General features: G+C 35.6%; 1 protein-coding gene across 1 annotated transcript in view; it reads left to right on the top strand.

The window, feature by feature from the left end:
• LRRC7 (leucine rich repeat containing 7) overlaps positions 1-18347 on the top strand; it is a 577944-nt gene that overhangs the window by 468516 nt on the left and 91081 nt on the right. Inside the window, exons 17-21 of the mRNA XM_061121637.1 lie at positions 793-1041; positions 5822-6022; positions 11734-11845; positions 12056-12236; positions 13907-15587. Of these exons, the coding sequence (XP_060977620.1) occupies positions 793-1041; positions 5822-6022; positions 11734-11845; positions 12056-12236; positions 13907-15587 (2424 nt within the window). The remainder of the gene's footprint in view (positions 1-792; positions 1042-5821; positions 6023-11733; positions 11846-12055; positions 12237-13906; positions 15588-18347) is intronic.

The following is an 18347-nucleotide window of genomic DNA, read 5'->3' as shown; positions in this document are numbered from 1 at the left end:
ATGTCAAAAACTACATAATTCTTCCTTAAAAAAAGAAAAAAAAACCTAATTCAAAGGCTCTAAGAAGAAAAGAGTACACTTAATATACTTTGGTATATGTGTCAATGAAAACATAAAATATAGTAAATGCAAACAGACATTTAGAAGCCCTGTTTGTGTGTTATGTGATCAGGTTTGATTATAATGAGAGTAGGCTCATTATACTTTAGAGTACATTTTCTCTATGTTTATTTATATTTGATTTATTTTATATATTGGGGAAATAATACATGTTTCCAAAATCTCAGACTACTTGGTTTTGACTAATTTGAGTATTTCCAATGCCATTGGTTATTGGACAAATTAGAATACAAGCAAACGTCTAAATAAATCATTATGGAAGCATGATGAATGGAATATGCTGAAATCTTACATGAAATTATACTTTTCTGGCTCATTACATATACATTAAATTTAGCACCATTTTCATTTTACCTTTAATTTACATAAAATTTTAAAAGGAACTGCTGACCTGTGGCATTAACTTCCGAATGGACTAGAGTATAATGCCCTACTTACCGTGTGTTTAATGTAGTATGAATGCTGCATTGTGTGAAGAAATTGAGACCCTTTGGTTTTGTGTGACACTGGTACTGTTTTATCACACAGAGTTAAAACGAATTTTCTGATGGTTGTTTTAAATGCATTACCCAGAATGAAAAAAAAAAAATCAAGAATAGAAAAATGATAAAGTGAAAGTTTTGCTACAGTGCTCCTCTTTCTCCCAGAAAATGGAGATTCCTTCTCCCACAGGATCACTCCTGCCAAGCCCCCTGGGAAAGGGGCCAGCGTGGGATTACTCTCCAACCTGCCAGACTGTCTGGCGATTGCTGCACACCATGGGCCAGGTGTGATCAGCAGATCCAAGAAATGCCCGTCCCCCAGAATGACCCACAGCTGGCATGGGGTTGTATAAGTGGCCTCCAGCAGGAAAGGAGCCTGTGTTCTCCATTGCCAGTAGCAGCACAATCCACCACTCTTCCCTCTCTAAGTGGCAGACAGGTAGGCCTAGGTGTCTGGGGTAGGAGAATCCCCTATGTAGAAGCAACCTTGGAACAGTGGTTTATGGGGTATGTTCTGCATGATGTGGGGTAAGAAATGTTGATCATCTAGAAACCTTTCAATTGCCAGTGTTTGATCCCAGTTTAACCTTTGTGCATATTGACATTGGCAATGGGGAGGGAAGAACTGAGTCGGAGGGGGAGGGAACATCAATATGAGATGCCTACTGGTGGGATAGCTGGCATGGTTTTTGAGCTGGGTACTTCATTTTTATGTTTTTATTTTTAAGGTTTTTCTCTCAAAGTGTGGGAATACCAATAGTTGGGCAGAATGTTGATGACACTACTGATGCAATCTAAATTGTCCCCAGACATACACACATTTTTCTGTAATATCAGTTCTAGGAGAGACTGAATAACTAAAGCTAGATTCTTAAAACAGCATGAGATTGCATTTGAAATTTGCTGAGAGTGGATTTTGAGCACAAAGACGGACATCTATTGAAAAGCATCAATTTCCCTTTAATTTGAAGGCACAGATAATGAGAATTCCTGTAAGAGAAGATTGGCCTGGGAACTCTGGCAAAAGGACTTACTTATCTCAGTTGGTGGGGTGTTTAAGAGTTTAATGAAAAAGAAAATCTTAATGGGATGTAGAAGAGCACTATTCTTTATAAACTTTATCATCCACATATAGTGGACTAGATTCTTATTCTGTGGCTTATATTCTGTCTACAATATAAGGCAAGCTGAGAATCCTAACTGAAACTGCTATAGGTTTCCTTACTATAAAATGTTCCAATTAATTCCTAGAATAAGATATTTAACAACTAACAACCAAAGCATTAACTATTATTTCTCTTACTGGAATTTACAATCAAATCAAATTATATTTTAATCATTATATAAGAAAAGCATACTTCTATGTGAATTTGTGATATCATTTCTAAATCCCTTAGCTGTTAACATTAATTCTTCATTGCCAAATCTTTGGGAGTCTCCAACATCTTGCAGCTACTATTTGCATTTACTGCACTTTTTTTAAGGTCTAAGATATATATAATGTTGTGAAACACTTCTATTTTTCAAAATTAAGATAAAATAACATTTCAGTAAAAATCTTGCATTTTAATAAAAATGTATATGTAAAATGAGCAAATACTTTATGGTGAGTGACAAACACAATATTTTACTAAGAACATAACTGACAAATTTTTACCATCTATTATATATGTCCCATATTAGAATAAGGGAATATTTATAGCTTATATATTTAGAAATATAAAGAAACTGCTTTTGTATTTGAGCTTTACTGAATATAAATATAATTGTATTTATGACCATGTTTATTCATTTCAGAAGCACATCACACATGAGTTGGAAAATAGAGAGGCAAAACAATCTCTAAAAGGGTATAAAATATGCTTTTAGAGAGGTTATCAACATAACAGAATTATAAAATACTGTTTTCATTTTTAATATATTAACTTCATGTTTTAAACATTGACATTATCTTATTTAACTCAATAAAATTCACATTTTAGATTTACACTATTTATTCCACAAGATTGTACAATATGTGCTGCACCTATACCAGAGAGTAGCTCTGAACCAGGTAGCACTTGTGAAGCATAAGCTTTGGAGTCAAAAACCTGAGCTTGAATCTGGGCATTGATACCTAAAGCTGTATGACTTTCAACTTACACCATCTGAACCCCTGTTTTCCTTCTGTAAAATGGGGGCAGATACTACAGTGGGTTATGAAATGTAATCTATTATAGATTTTAATTAATGTTATTAATTATGACTATTATTCATATTTAAATCTATTTGGTAAATGATGTTTTTATTATTTATATAAAAATAATAACTAATAATAAATTATTTATCCTTATAAAACACTTTGCATAGTGCCTGGCAGATGGCAGATTTGAATAAATGATATTGGTGCATACAACCTGGAAAAGATCCAGTTATAGATATTATGGTTAGACATATATATAATAGACCTGAATTGCTCAAAGACTCCAGATTTTAAAAATACCTAAGTAGAATCTGATATTAGAAATAGTATCTAATCTCTGCATAGAAACTGTATATTTTCAAAGAACTTTCACATTTATCTTATTTGAGTTCTGAATTAACCCTAAATATTATCATTCCATCTACTTATTTTACACAAATAGAAACTGGTCAGATTTGTGGCTTACAGCTAGTTGGGGGTAAAATTTAGGTCTTCCAGTCAATTCTGCTGGTAGACTAACAAATGGGAAGCAAGGAACTTATTGTATAGGTGGAACAATTCCAGATTTCATGATTTTCCACAATTTGGAAAGGAGCCTCTTTAAGGAAAAGAATATAAAAAAGCCACGTAAATACATAAGTAGGGCCCCTTATAAGGCTTTGAAAGAGCCCATGAAGGTAATATACCCTAAAACTTAAGCTTCTTTAGCTTCATGGCAAATCAACTCTATTTCCACATTAAATATTTTTACAGAGATAAAGTACCCACATATATTCAGTGATGTGACCAAAATATAACATTAACTTGCTTATAAAATAACCAGAAAGTTTCAGCACCATGGCCATAAGAAAACAGTCATCTAATGGTGTCTGCAGAGACACAGCATCTTCAAAAATTAGATTACATTATTCAATGAAGTATTTAATTCAATTAAGAAAGAACATGTCCCATCCCATTTTTTGCCTTTGATTCAATTTAGAAATGTAATTTTACATTGAAGATATTTTAAGATGTGTAGAATTTTAATTTAATGCCCTATTTGAAAATTACTTTTCATTCATGTACCACCACTTATTAAAAATTAAAAGGTGTTCTCAATTGGTATACTAGGCATACCATTTTACAATTTACATTTTCTAAATGTAGTTTTTTGACTTTTAGTCCTCTGATATCAAGTACTTTTAAACAAGTTCAATAATATAATTTAAAACTGATTGAATTTGTGATTAATATTTCTAATACCAATTTAAACAGCAGATCCAAGAATGCATGCATCCCAATGGACTTTGTCTAGCTTGGCTATCATTCTTTTTGTGTTTATTTAAGAATGCATTATAAAGTACCCTGAGATATACTTATATTACACTCTAACAACGTCTACTTTTCTTGGTAAAGTCTAACTATTTTCATGAGTTATATTTTTGTAGATTTATTTCTATATATTATTAACTTCATCCTTGTTTCAGCATATTAAGGATTAAATCACATTTCAATGATATTTACACTAACAAAATTATCTGGTTTTTCATAAGCTTTCCAAAAATTAATTGGAAATATAATTTATTTTAGTACTGAAGCAAATGTTAAAAATCATTTAATGAAGTCTAATCCCAGTATTTGATATGGACAGTGAGCCACAGGAAAATATACTAGAATAACAAAGTTGGTGGATTTGCTAAACTGCAGATGAGCAAAAGTGTTTGAATTCATGTTTGTAACCCTCAGATCTATACCACTATCATAGTTTCTTACATTCCATGTGTCACACAGATATGGGGCTGTGTGTGCCCAGCCCTTTTCTCTTTTAATCTCTCGTCCCCTCTCTTCTTCCTCTTTCAGCTTCTCTTCCACCTCTGGTCACTTCTAAACCACCCTCACACATATTTTTAATAACACATACTCACCACAGTCACATAAATCATTCCATTTTGTAAAGTTGGTTCTTGCCCACTTCTAAACCTCCCTCACACACATTTTCCACAACACATACTCACCACAGTCACATAAATCATTCCATTTTGTAAAGTTGATTCTACTCAGATGCAAAAAGACTTGGCTATTAGAATAAACCAAGCCAAGTAAATATGCCCCTATTTTTCCTCCTACTCCATTTTAATCAGCCTGGATAATTTATATCTATGCCATTTTAAATACATTTTAAGCACTCTGATGGTAGAATATTCTATATGGAATGTCTCATATTTTCTCTCTCTAAATTAAATGTGAAGAATAATAATTAATATACATATATTCCCTAAAGTGAGATTCATATGCCAAAAATGAATTCAAGAATGGAAATAAATCTCTCAATAAAAAGCAGCCAAAATTTACATATTTGCCTAGAATATCTTAGGCAAAGTTCTCAATTTTTTTTTCCTCTTTATTGTAAGATGTAACCTATAATGCATGTTACTATATTAGGGTAAAAACTAACTTAAAAACCTCTGTAAAGGTGTTTAAGTTATTAACAAGAATTAACTACCTTATCTTTTGATGTAACATGCTGATTAACATAGACCTGGTGTATATTCGATGATATTAATAGATACTGTCAACTCCCCATTTTTTTCAATAAATGATAACTCTACTTGTAAATCTTTTAGAGTCTCATTGCATGACCTGCATTGATATTTCAAAGATATTTCTAATGTCAAAATAGTTATTTATAAATAAAGATAGTGCAGAGAATAGCCTCTAAAGTATAAATACAGCTGATAGTAACTTGATTAAATTTTTCAGAGATTCAGAAATTTTTCAAGTGTTTGACCTACTGCTATTTCAACCATTTATAGAGTAGGTCTAAACATAGGATAAAATCCAAAATTGTTTTTAATCTAGAAGGGTGACCAGGGGTGGGGAGAAGTCCTAGGAGGCAAAATGTGTAAAGACTGTGTTCCACTCTACAACACAGTTTTTCAGCCAGCTCAACACTCACTATATTGCATTTGGTTATACTACTGCACATAAAATGGAGTAGTTTTGTGAACATGCTTGCTGAAGGTATTTTTATGTTAAATTTCTTTTTATAAACTTCTAGGTTGAAATAAACCTAAAACGATATCCAACTCCTTATCCAGAGGATTTAAAGAATATGGTAAAATCTGTTCAAAATCTGGTGGGTAAACCAAGCCATGGAGTGCGTGTTGAGAATGCAAATCCAACTGCTAACACGGAGCAAACTGTGAAAGAAAAATATGAACACAAGTGGCCCGTAGCCCCAAAGGAGATTACAGTGGAGGTATTTCAAGGTTATTGGTAATTGCCAGTGTGGTTTGGATTTTTTGAAATTACTAAATGACATTTTTTTTAACTGAGCAGATCTTCATTAAGTGCATTTTTTCCTAATATATAAATAAATCTGTCTACTCTTTTTAACTCTGAGGGTTGCATTTAATAAATGACACCTTCATGGCCTTAAACCATTAATAAAGCTTCGCCAGTTCCAAAACACAGAAGGAATAGTTTGCTCACCTGGCTAGTCCTGGTCAGTAAGTTAAATCATTTTCACAATATTCCTTTGACTATCCCTGACTTTTATTGTATGAGTCATTATAAAAGTATGAATGAAGATTTAATTATTATTCTGCAGATCTTAGTAAAATTCTTGATCAGATTTAGGGCCTTTTTAAAAATATTTTTGTGTTTGGGTGTCACCCTTTATAGAAAACACTACTATAAGCAGCAAAAAAGGGGCAATGACTTTGAAATTTAGCTTTATGGAATCTAATATGAAGCTTAATTCCTATATTTTAGAATGAGTTATATACTCATCCGTATCAGTTTGTGTGGTCTGAAAAGAATTCAACTACATTTATGCCACCTCTGTACTATCTCATCTACTCTTCAATTAATTTTATTATCATCTTTTTATCTTCATTAGAAACATAACTGATATGAGTATATCTAGAAATTCCTATACCTGCTGCTTAAATATCTAGGTTGACAAAACTCTTTTACAAATCTGCGTTTCAAAGCATCAGTTTGTTGCGCTGATTGAACACCAACTGTATATTTAGCACTGTGCTAAATACTGTGAGAGAAAGAAAAGAAATATAAAATGTATTAATGGTCCCCAAATAATTTAGAGACTAACCAGGTAAATTTAAGACAGATGACGCAACCAGAGAACATATTATATAAGGTGTGATAACATGATTGGCTCTGTGATGGAGAGTATAGTACTCGAAGAAACTGGAGACGTACGCGATCATTGCCAGTCACTTTAAAAGTTACACGAAGTGTTTCAAGTTGAATTCCATGTTCAAGATTGGGTGACTCTTTTAAAGGCAAAAACAGAGGAAGGCATTCTAGGCAAAGAGAAAAAAAAAAGCATAAGCAAAAATAAGCATGGCATGCACATCTGCCAGTTAAAGTATTGATACAAACCTGCCCCAGAAAAGAGGCATATATATAGCTGGATATCTAGGAAAGAAAACGTAAGTAAATATTCATTTTCACCACTTCTTTGTTTTGCCTATAAAAGCCATATTAATGTACTTTTTCACTTCTAAAATATTACAGATATTTTATAACAAAGCAACAGACTTTTATCTCTAAGATACTGCAATAATATAAAAAGGAAGAAAATCAACAGTTAGTGGGTATACATTAAGTACACATACACTTTATATTTAGCTCTCCTCTCATCACATAACTGTAAAGTAATGATAATCCATAAGCTGAATAACTACAGCAAAATACATAGAGCCTAAAATTGCTTTATACCTGGATGGGAGAGGTGAGGCAAGGAAAAAGTAGCTTTGATCATGAATTTAATAGTAACCTGATAGTAGAGAAAAAATCTTAAAATTATCCCACAAGGACTTCAAACTTAACAAATCAAAAAAAAAAAATTCAATGTTTTCGCTTCAGACTTACTTCTCCTTCTGTATAATTGGTCTTAATCTCAGCTGGTACCATTATCTACCAGTTCACTCAAGCTAGACAATTGGGAGGTATTTCGATTTCTTTTTCCTTCTTTCTCCCTTCTCTATGCTGCTTCCAAACAATCACCAATGCCTATATGTTTTCATGAGTGTGTCTCCTAACACTCTTCAGGTCTTGAACGCTGTCCTGCATTTCTGTAAAAACTGTCGATTTCTTGGCTTACTTTGTCCCAAGCTCCCTCATTGCCTTGCTTATGATCTTTACAAAACACAAGTCTAATCCTGCCCTCCTTAAAAAACACTACAGTGACTTGGTATTGGCTATCTGTACTTCCTAATTAGCTATAGTAGACAAGCTAAATAAGACTGAAGCTCAGCTTTCAACTTCATATTTATTTCTGTGATTTGCCCCGCTCTTTCTCAGTTTTCTTATTCTACAAGCCTTTTCCTCTTGAAATTTCACTGATAATATCAACATTTTTCCTGAAATCAAGATTCTAGATCTTTCCTCAATTTTTAGACATCTTAGAATGAGAAGATGTTGCTTTCTGTAACATCCTGCCTTTTCAAATTACCGCACCCAAATTAAGGGGCCACACTCCAGTATTCTTGTTTGGAGAATTCTATGGACAGAGGAGCCTGGTTGGGTTATAGTCCAGACACGACTGAGCAACTAAGCACCCACGCCCTCTTTCTATTCTACTTTCAGATATAATAAGTACAAATAACCAAGTGTCTGGCTGGTCAGTGTATATTATGCATGTTTATTTTATGTTTTGCCTATATATGCAATTTTTGAATCATCATTATTTAGATCATACTGCCAAGAATGTGGAAGAGGATATCACACATTACATGATATATTTATCCATGTTGTTAAATATGGAAAATCACGAAAAAAGCAAATAGAGGTAGGCAGAATCAGAAAACAGAAAGAAAAAGCAAGGTAAAAGTAACAGAGAAAGAAGAAGAAGGAGAGATATATCAATATAATTATTGATCATTTTCTATTTGCAACCCTATGCCTAGTTTTAACCTAAATCTAGACTGAGCCTATGACCAAGAAAGCCATAAGAACAAAAAGGCCAGAGAGACATGAAGGTTCTCCTCTGCCCTGATTTCCCTTTATACATGCCTTGCGAAGATTGCATTTGTTTTCCCCCTAGAATCTTAGTTTGTTGGGACTGATAAACAGAATACCATAAACTGGGTGACTTAGAAACAGTTTTTAAGGAGGCAGATTTTATTTATATATAAAAATCAAAGCCTAAGAGACTTAAAATTTCTAAGCCTCAAAAGTATCAGTGGTTAGTAAACTGTCATAGTCAAGAAATACCTAACAGTTCTATTTATTATTGTTAGATCTGAATAACTTAGTAGATATTTATGCCCCATTTAGTGGCTATTTGGGAAACAGTACACAAAACCAACTCAATGGACATGAGTTTGAGCAAACTCTGAGAGATAGTGAAGGACAGGCAAGCCGGGCATGTTGCAAAGAGTCAGACGTGACTTAGTGACTGAAAAACAACACACATAAACTGAAAGAAAAAATCATAGTTTTATTTCACTCTTAAATGACCAAAACTAGTTACTAATGAAATGTCTGCACCTTTTAGACACCACCTACTATCTCAAATCTTGGAATTATATTGGATACCACAATTCTAAATTCTGTTTCACATTGATTTTTGGGTGGCACTTGATTTTTTGATCACAGCAAGCAACAAATACCCAATTCACAAAGGCTATTAATCAAAAGAAGTGTGCAATCGAATTTTGAAGTTGAGAGCTACCTAGGGTAGCAGACATAAAGAGAAAAATTGTGCATAAATTTATATCACTACTTACTCGTGAGAATAGACAAGCCATTTTTACACCTAGAAAAATGAAAATTTAGTATTTTTGCATTTCTTAATGTTCTCCTGCTACCTGGTTAATTGGGAATAATAAATTGAATTCAGTTCAGTTCCGTTGTTCAGTCGTTTCTCTTTGCGACCCCATGGACAGGCTTCCTGGTCCATCACCAACTACCAGAGTTTATTCAACCTCATGTCCATCGAGTCAGTGATGCTATCCAGCCATCTTATCCCCTGTCGTCCCCTTCTCCTCCTGCCTTCAATCATTGCCAGCATCAGGGTCTTTTCCAATGAGTCAGCTCTTGGTATCAGGTAGCCGAAGTATTCAAGTTTCAGCTTCAACATCAGTCCTTCCAGTGAATCTTCAGGACTGATTTCCGTTAGGATGGACTTGTAGGATCTCCTTGCAATCCAAGGGACTCTCAAGAGTCTTCTCCAACACCACAGTTCAAAAGCATCTTTTCTTTGGCGCTCAGCTTTCTTTATGGCCCAACTCTCACATCCATGCATGACTACTGGAAAAACCATAGCCTTGACTAGATGGACCTTTGTTGACAAAGTAATGTCTCTGCTTTTTAATATGCTGTCTAGGTTGGTCATAGCTTTTCTTCCAAGGAGTAAGCATCTTTTAATTTCATGGTTGCAGTCACCATCTGTAGTGATTTTGGAGCCCCCCCAAAATAAAATCTCTCACTATTCCCATTTTTTTCCCATCTATTTGCCATGAACTGCTGAGACTGGACACCATGATCTTAGTTTTCTGAATGTTGAGTTTTAAGCCAACTTTTTCACTCTCCTCTTTCACTTTCATCAAGAGGCTTTTTAGTTCTTCACTTTCTGCCATAAGGGGGGTGTCATCTGCATGTCTAAGGTTATTGATATTTCTCCCAGCAATCTTGATTCCAGCTTGTGCTTCACCCAGCCCAGCGTTTCTCATGCTGTACTCTGCATATAAGTTGAATAAGTAGGGTGACAATATGCAGCCCTGACATGCTGCTTTCCCAATTTGGAACCAGTTTGTTGTTCCATGTCCAGTTCTAACTGTTGCTTCTTGACCTGCATATATTTCTCAGGAGGCAGGTCAGGTGGTCTGGTATTCCCCTGTCTTCAAGAATTTTCCACAGTTTGTTGTGATCCACACAGTCAAAGGCTTTGGCATAGTCAATAAAGCAGAAATAGATGTTTTTCTGGAACTCTCTTGCTTTTTGAATGATCCAGTAGATGTTGGCAATTTGACCTCTGGTCCCTCTGCCTTTTCTAAATCCAGCTTGAACATCGGGAAGTTCATGGTTCATTTACTGTTGAATCCTGGCTTGGGGAATTTTGAGCTTTACTTTGCTAGCATGTGAGATAAATGCAATTGTGTGGTAGTTTGAACATTCTTTGGCATTGCCTTTCTTTTGGATTGGAATGAAAACTGACCTTTTCCAATCCTGTGCCCACTGCTGAGTTTTTCAAATTTGCTACAGAAGTTTAAAATCCATTGGTTTTTTAAATATGAGTATTTGTCATAAAGTTATATTATTATACCAGTGTTGTTCATTACACTCAGTGAATGGATTTAGAGTGAAGATTTAGCAGGCTAGATTGATCATGAGAAAACCAGAAATCTTAGGAAGAAGGCATGACAGAACTAAAGAAACAGATGATCACTGGGGAAACAGTAGGCATTGAGAGAGAGATGGGTGGTTAAAATAGGCCCAGTTGTGCATTAACTTTGTTAATAATCCAAAAAAAATCTAGTTTGTCAGTGTATACTTTCCGCTTAGAACTCTAAAAGAGTTCACCCCTTAGAACTCTTACATGGTTCTATCTTATATATTATGTATTATATCTTATATATTACTTATCATAATTCAATCCTGTTTATGAGTTATATCTAACTCCGTAACTAGACTGTAAATTCCCGCAGGGCGTGGGTGACATTTTGTCTTTCTTTGGAAACTCTGCAGTTCTTCGCACAGTGCAAGACATATAAATAGCTTTCAAAAAATGTTTGAGGGATAAATGGACTCATTTAAATTAGAAAAACAAAACATTTTAGTGCTTACCTCAGAGATACATATGATTCACTTCTCCTAGCATGCCACAGTGAACTAGATTCTAGAGTCCCATTATATCTGAGCCAAATAAAGATATTGCCTTCTTGGTTAACCAGTATTTAAATGTTTACTTTCCTTGTCCTATATTATTATATCTCTCAGGATTCTTTTGTTCATCCAGCTAATGAAATGAGGATTGGGGAACTTCACCCTTCATTAGCTGAGACCCCTCTGTACCCACCCAAACTTGTTCTGCTAGGGAAGGACAAAAAAGGTAACATTGTGAACCTGATGTGGAAAATATGCCACAAATGCATGTGCATGACGAATCACCAGTTGTAAATTATGATACACCATCGTCTATAGAAATATTTTATAAATATGTATTTCTAACATTCATTGGTATGCTATTTTTCATACTTGCTTTTCTGTTTATACTTGTCAATGTTCGTAGCATTATAATATTTTTCCCTTTACATTTCAGAATCAACTGATGAGTCTGAAGTTGACAAAACTCACTGTCTGAATAACAGTGTTTCCTCAGGCACTTACTCAGACTACTCACCTTCCCAGGCTTCCTCAGGATCCTCTAACACCCGGGTTAAAGTGGGGTCCTTGCAGACAACAGCTAAAGATGCAGTACATAATTCTTTGTGGGGTAACAGGTGTGTTTAGAATTCCCTCTTTTCTGTCCCCAAATGCTTATTTTCAGCAACTTTTTAAAAAATGGAATCTTCCTAATTTGAGAATTGTGTTCAGCACGAGTGGCATAGAAGACCTAAGGGGCAGGTAAGCAAATGTAGTCCTACTGGGAATTTCCAAGAGCGGATGAATCCATTTTGTGAAGCAAAACCATTGTTTATGGGAGAGATGGTAAGAGATTAACAGACTGAGAGGATAGAACCAAAAATAATTAATCAAAAGTTGTATTTGCATCATTACATAATTGTGACACATTTGGGCATTCGCCATCCAAAATGGTGTTATAAACTAAAGTAAAATGCATGGCAAGCACTAAGTGCCAAGTACATAGTGAATACTCAATAAATTTTTCATCAGCCTCTTCATCATCATCATTTTATCACCACATGGGGAAGTTAGAATGTAAGTAAAAGTATTTAATCTTTCCAAAATACCTTCTACTCTATACTACTTTCATTTTTACAGATATATGATCAAAAGCCATAAATAAAAAAGGGCAATAAAGTAACTCAGAGAAGTAGCATTTGCCCAGTTCTGATTCCTTTGTTTTATAGCTTGTTGCTATATTTCACACTAGAAATAGAAAATAAAAATTGTCATATGAGATAGATAATCAATGACTTCCACACAGATTTTACTGATAATATCAATACCATTTGCAATATGTTCTTTGGTAATTAATGAATGACTATTTCTACTCATTCATGTCCATGATAAAAATTTAACTCTTTCAGTTTATAAATTTATTGTTTGTCATACAAGCTGAGACTGATTTAGGTACTTTTGGAAAATGCCTTCTAAATGCACTTTTTTTTTTCAATTAGTGAAAGCACTTAAAAGGCTATAATAAAAGATATATAATTTGATATGATTAGTATGCAAATGGTTTAAAATAAACTTAGAAAAATGGGCATCATCTAGAGATACTGTGGTCACTGTAATATGTAATAAACATACCAATGACCAAAACTCATAATTTAATTTACCTTCTAGAAAAAGATATGTGAATGCATTCACTATACAATGGATTTAATGTCTTCCAATACCTGCCCCTCAAATATATTATTTGAAGACAATTTGAATTTATTCAATATACCAAAAATTTATAAGAAAGGTACCCTCAACCAATAGTTTAGAAATGTACTGAATCAGAAATTCCAGAGATTGAGGCGAAGAATCAGGTAGTTCTAATTATCAGACAGGTTTCAGGACCATTACTGAAAATCTCTGTATTTCTTCATTCACTCATTTATTCATTCATTCCTCCATCTGACAAATATGTACTTAGTACCTACCATGTGCCAAGCACTATGTTACGCACGAAGAGAAAAAAACCTCTGCCCTCATGAGTTTACATCCTGCAGGGGACACAAGGCAATGTGCAATAAATGTAATAGGTAAGTAAACTACATGTACTGGAAGGTGGTAACTGAGAAGAAATAAAAGTTAGATCAGGGTAAAGGGGTGAATTTTTTTGAACATGAAATAATAATGCTATTCTTAATCATAAGTGAAGTGTGGCTGAATGATCAGTTGAACAAAGGATGCTGGTATTCTTGCCAGCTTGTTCTCTTTCTGGCAAAGACCCAGCTCTTCCTCATTTTCATGTTTCTTCTTCCCATTGTGTTCACAGGATTGCACAATCTTTCCCACAGCCTCTTGATGCAAAGCCATTACTCAGCCAGCGGGAGGCTGTCCCCCCAGGGAACCTACCACAGCGTCCTGACCGGCTGCCAATGAGTGACGCATTCACAGACAACTGGACGGATGGCTCCCATTATGATAACACGGGGTTCGTTGCCGAGGAGACCGCAGGCGAGAATGCCAACAATAATCCCCTCCTGAGTTCGAAAGCTAGAAGCACATCTTCTCATGGACGCAGGCCTTTGATTAGGCAGGATAGGATTGTTGGTGTTCCCCTGGAACTTGAGCAGTCTACACACAGACACACACCAGAAACAGAAGTGCCTCCTTCCAATCCTTGGCAGAATTGGACCAGAACCCCTAGTCCTTTTGAAGACAGGACTGCTTTCCCTTCCAAATTAGAGACAACCCCTACCACCAGCCCATTGCCTGAAAGGAAAGAACATATAAAGGAATCTACTGAAATACCTAGTCCTTTTTCTCCAGGAGTACCATGGGAGTATCACGATTCTAATCCCAACAGGAGTCTCAGTAATGTCTTTTCTCAAATCCACTGCCGCCCAGACTCTTCTAAAGGTGTTATTTCGATTAGCAAAAGCACAGAGAGACTTTCCCCACTAATGAAAGATATCAAGTCCAATAAATTCAAAAAGTCACAGAGTATCGATGAGATTGACATTGGTACATACAAGGTTTATAACATACCATTAGAAAACTATGCTACTGGGAGTGATCACTTAGGAAGTCATGAACGACCTGACAAAATGTTGGGATCAGAGCATGGTATGTCCAGTATGTCTCGAAGCCAGTCAGTCCCAATGCTGGATGATGAGATGCTCGCCTACGGAAGCAGTAAAGGGTCTCAACAACAGAAAGCGTCCATGACCAAAAAAGTCTATCAGTTTGACCAAAGCTTCAATCCCCAAGGGGCGGTGGAAGTTAAAGCGGAAAAGAGGATACCGCCCCCTTTTCAACACAATTCTGAGTACGTGCAACAACCCGGGAAAAACATCGCCAAGGATTTGGTTAGTCCTCGAGCTTACCGAGGATACCCACCAGTGGAGCAAATATTTTCATTTTCTCAGCCATCTGTTAATGAAGATGCTGTGGTCAACGCCCAGTTTGCAAGTCAAGGCGCCAGGGCAGGCTTCTTGAGAAGAGCTGACTCCCTGGCGAGCTCTACAGAAATGGCCATGTTTAGAAGGGTCAGTGAACCTCACGAGCTAACTCCGAGTGATAGGTATGGCCGACCTCCGTATAGGGGTGGTCTGGATCGCCAAAGCAGCGTTTCAGTGACTGAGTCCCAGTTCCTGAAACGGAATGGCAGGTATGAAGATGAACACCCTTCATATCAAGAAGTGAAAGCTCAGGCGGGAAGTTTTCCAGTTAAAAACCTTACCCAAAGGAGGCCATTGTCTGCAAGAAGCTACAGTACAGAGAGTTACGGTGCCTCCCAAACCAGGCCAGTTTCAGCTAGGCCTACTATGGCAGCTCTTTTGGAAAAAATACCATCTGACTATAACTTGGGTAACTATGGTGACAAGCCATCAGATAACAGTGATATAAAGACGAGGCCCACTCCTGTCAAGGGAGAGGAGAGCTGTGGTAAAATGCCTGCAGACTGGAGACAACAGCTGCTTAGACATATAGAAGCTAGAAGGTTAGACAGGGTATGTTTGGCATTTCTCTGTAAGAATATCCCTCCTGCCTTTAGTTTTACTTTATTGGCATTTCTTAGCACATGTAGTGAAGCATGAACTACATGAATGAATAGATGATGAGCATTTTATTTATCTTTATATGTGGGGAAATTGATCATAAGAGTTTTTCGTGGATACTATTTAATGCTCTTCGAGAGTTCATAACTTGTAGGTCAATTATTTGTCAAAACTATCCTAAAAGTGGTTAGTGAGAAAGAATTCAACTCTATTATATGGGATGGTGCTTCAATTGCTTTCTAGCCATGAAGGCAAAATGCCTCTCCTAGGACATGAAACTGTTCTCTAGTGACCTAGAGAAAATTAATTTTATTGAATCTATAAAAAGTGAATATTCTGCTCCTTTCTGCACAGACTCACATATACTGAAGTCAGACCTAATTTGTTTATAGAATCTGCATATAGTTACTACTATGGGACTCCTAAAGTTGTTACTTCTAATGAGCAATAATCTTCCCAGCAAGAAACAGAAAAATAAAATAAGCAGAGATTGAATGCCCTCCCACACATTACTTTGTTTAATGAAAATCCTGCCATTTAGAATGTTGGTTTTCATATAGAAAGAAATGTTTAAATTCTAATCATACTACAGACAACAAAAATAGATGATGTCTTTATGAAGACTATAAACATACAAATTAGTGTGTGTATATTGCAGCAAAAAAGAGGAAAATAATCCCAATTCAGTTAAAATTGAATCACAATAAATCATAGAATGCATAGTAATTGAAGAGAGTAAAAAAAATTTCTATAAGGCCTGAATTGTATTTTTGTTGCTGTTTATGTCTCTCTAAGAGAAATCTGGTATTTCATTTTCTAGAACTATGATCAATTGACCATCACCACTGAGTGTACTTTATAGCTTTGGTGTAGAGGGCTCTGTGTACTCGGCATTGACCTTAGAATCTTAAAACTTAGTTTGTGAAAATAGGGTTTTTTGTTCTGATTTTCTAGGTTTCAGTGCTCAGTGTATATTGGGGATCTTGGTAATAATATACCATTAGAATGTTTCACTCAATAGTTTTAGTTAAAACTATTAAAAGCTTAGGTCACTGCATTTATTATATATTTTCTTAATGGTGAATTTTATGTTTTCAGGTGTACTCTTTTAAAATAATTATATTGTTTGTAGGTCGTGTCTACATGACAAGGAAAACAATTATTAATAGGAAAAGAGTGAACTAATAAATGTGGGTGTGGGTGTTAGTTTCTCAATGTGGAAACTGGTTCTGCCTTGCAAAATATTTCATCAGAATGTCTGTTTCAAATAGGTGTGCTCAGTCCCATTGAAGGGAGCCTCATCAAAGCCTCATGACTGGGTGTCAGTGGGAGACACCTGGTCACTTGTCACCATGCCTTACTTCAAGTTTTACCCTCCATGTTGACAGATAACTTGAAGGGCGAAAATATCTGGGGCCAGATAAAACAATACAGTTTGGGAACTCTGGCCTTGTGTAGACACGACCATACATAACCGGGTGAGATGAATTAGCCGAGAAAGGTTATCAGAAGCTTTTTGGAGCATATATACAATGACTAGTAAATTGAGGCAACAAAGGAGTGAATGAAAACAGATAATGAAAAAAAAAGACAAAATTTTAAGTATTTGGTACTATCATTTATTTACTAGTTTCCCAGATAAATGTTTCATTTCCCTTGATCAGAGCTGCTGAAAAGTAGGCGTCTCCCCTAGTTGGAGGAAAAATTCAGAGGGAGGAAAATAGGACTGGAGGAGGGGTATTTAGATCAGCAGAATTCTAGAGACCCTGCCTATCCCAGATGCAGATAACTAAAAGTGAATTTGTATGTATTTTCCCTTGTTGTGACAACGCCTCCCTTTTTAATTAGTCTTCACATATCCCCTGTCTGTTTCTAATTTCCTCAGTTTGTCTTTCATTTTTCAGAGCAATTTCAGTGTATGTTCAATAGCTTCTCATTTAATTCAAAGGAAGTAAATTAGTTTAGAGTACTGCTTCAAGCCATCAGATCCTGAAAGCTCTTACTCCTTTCTCTGAGTAACTTCTTCCCTCTCTCAATCAAGTTGCTGAGTTATTCAGGTTGTATCTTACTTAAAACTTACATACAACATAAATTCAGGGTACTGGAGCACAGACTTATTATGTAAAAATAGTTCTGTATCATGGTATTTAACATTCTGCCCAAAGTGAGATTGCACAGCTTGCTTCCTTCCCAATAAAATTTATTTGAGAGATTTGAACTCTGGGAATCAAACAGTTACACTGAAAACTACAAGATCTTTGTCCATTCCTTATAAAAGAGAACCGCCTAGAATCCTAGACATTGGATAAGCTTAACAGCTCTACCTAATGTTGGTTAAAGACCTTGCTTGGTGTTGACCTTGGAGAGGCAGCTCTGAGTACTGCCATAGATTAAAGGTGCTCGTTTTCTCCTTTGGTTTGACTCAAGGCTCATGCTTCCACTTCAGAACCCCACGTGACTGAGAGATAGTAAAACATGAACCCATATGTCTAAGACTGCTACTCTTCCATAGCTGCTGAAAGAGCACTAGACTGAAGTCATTTTAAACCTTAAGGAATCCTTCAAGTGCTAGCTTGAAATATTCAAAGTCCTTCTCAACTTTGGCACGGTGACAATGAAAAAAATTCTCTGGATGAAATAATCAGGGATCCATAACAAATATGATTGGTTGACAGCACACCATCAGGAGTGTAATCGTCTTTCAGTTGACGA

Source organism: Dama dama, chromosome 20 (assembly GCF_033118175.1).
Source record: "Dama dama isolate Ldn47 chromosome 20, ASM3311817v1, whole genome shotgun sequence".
NCBI classification, from domain to species: Eukaryota; Metazoa; Chordata; class Mammalia; order Artiodactyla; family Cervidae; genus Dama; species Dama dama.
This window is presented reverse-complemented; position numbering and strand designations above follow the sequence as displayed.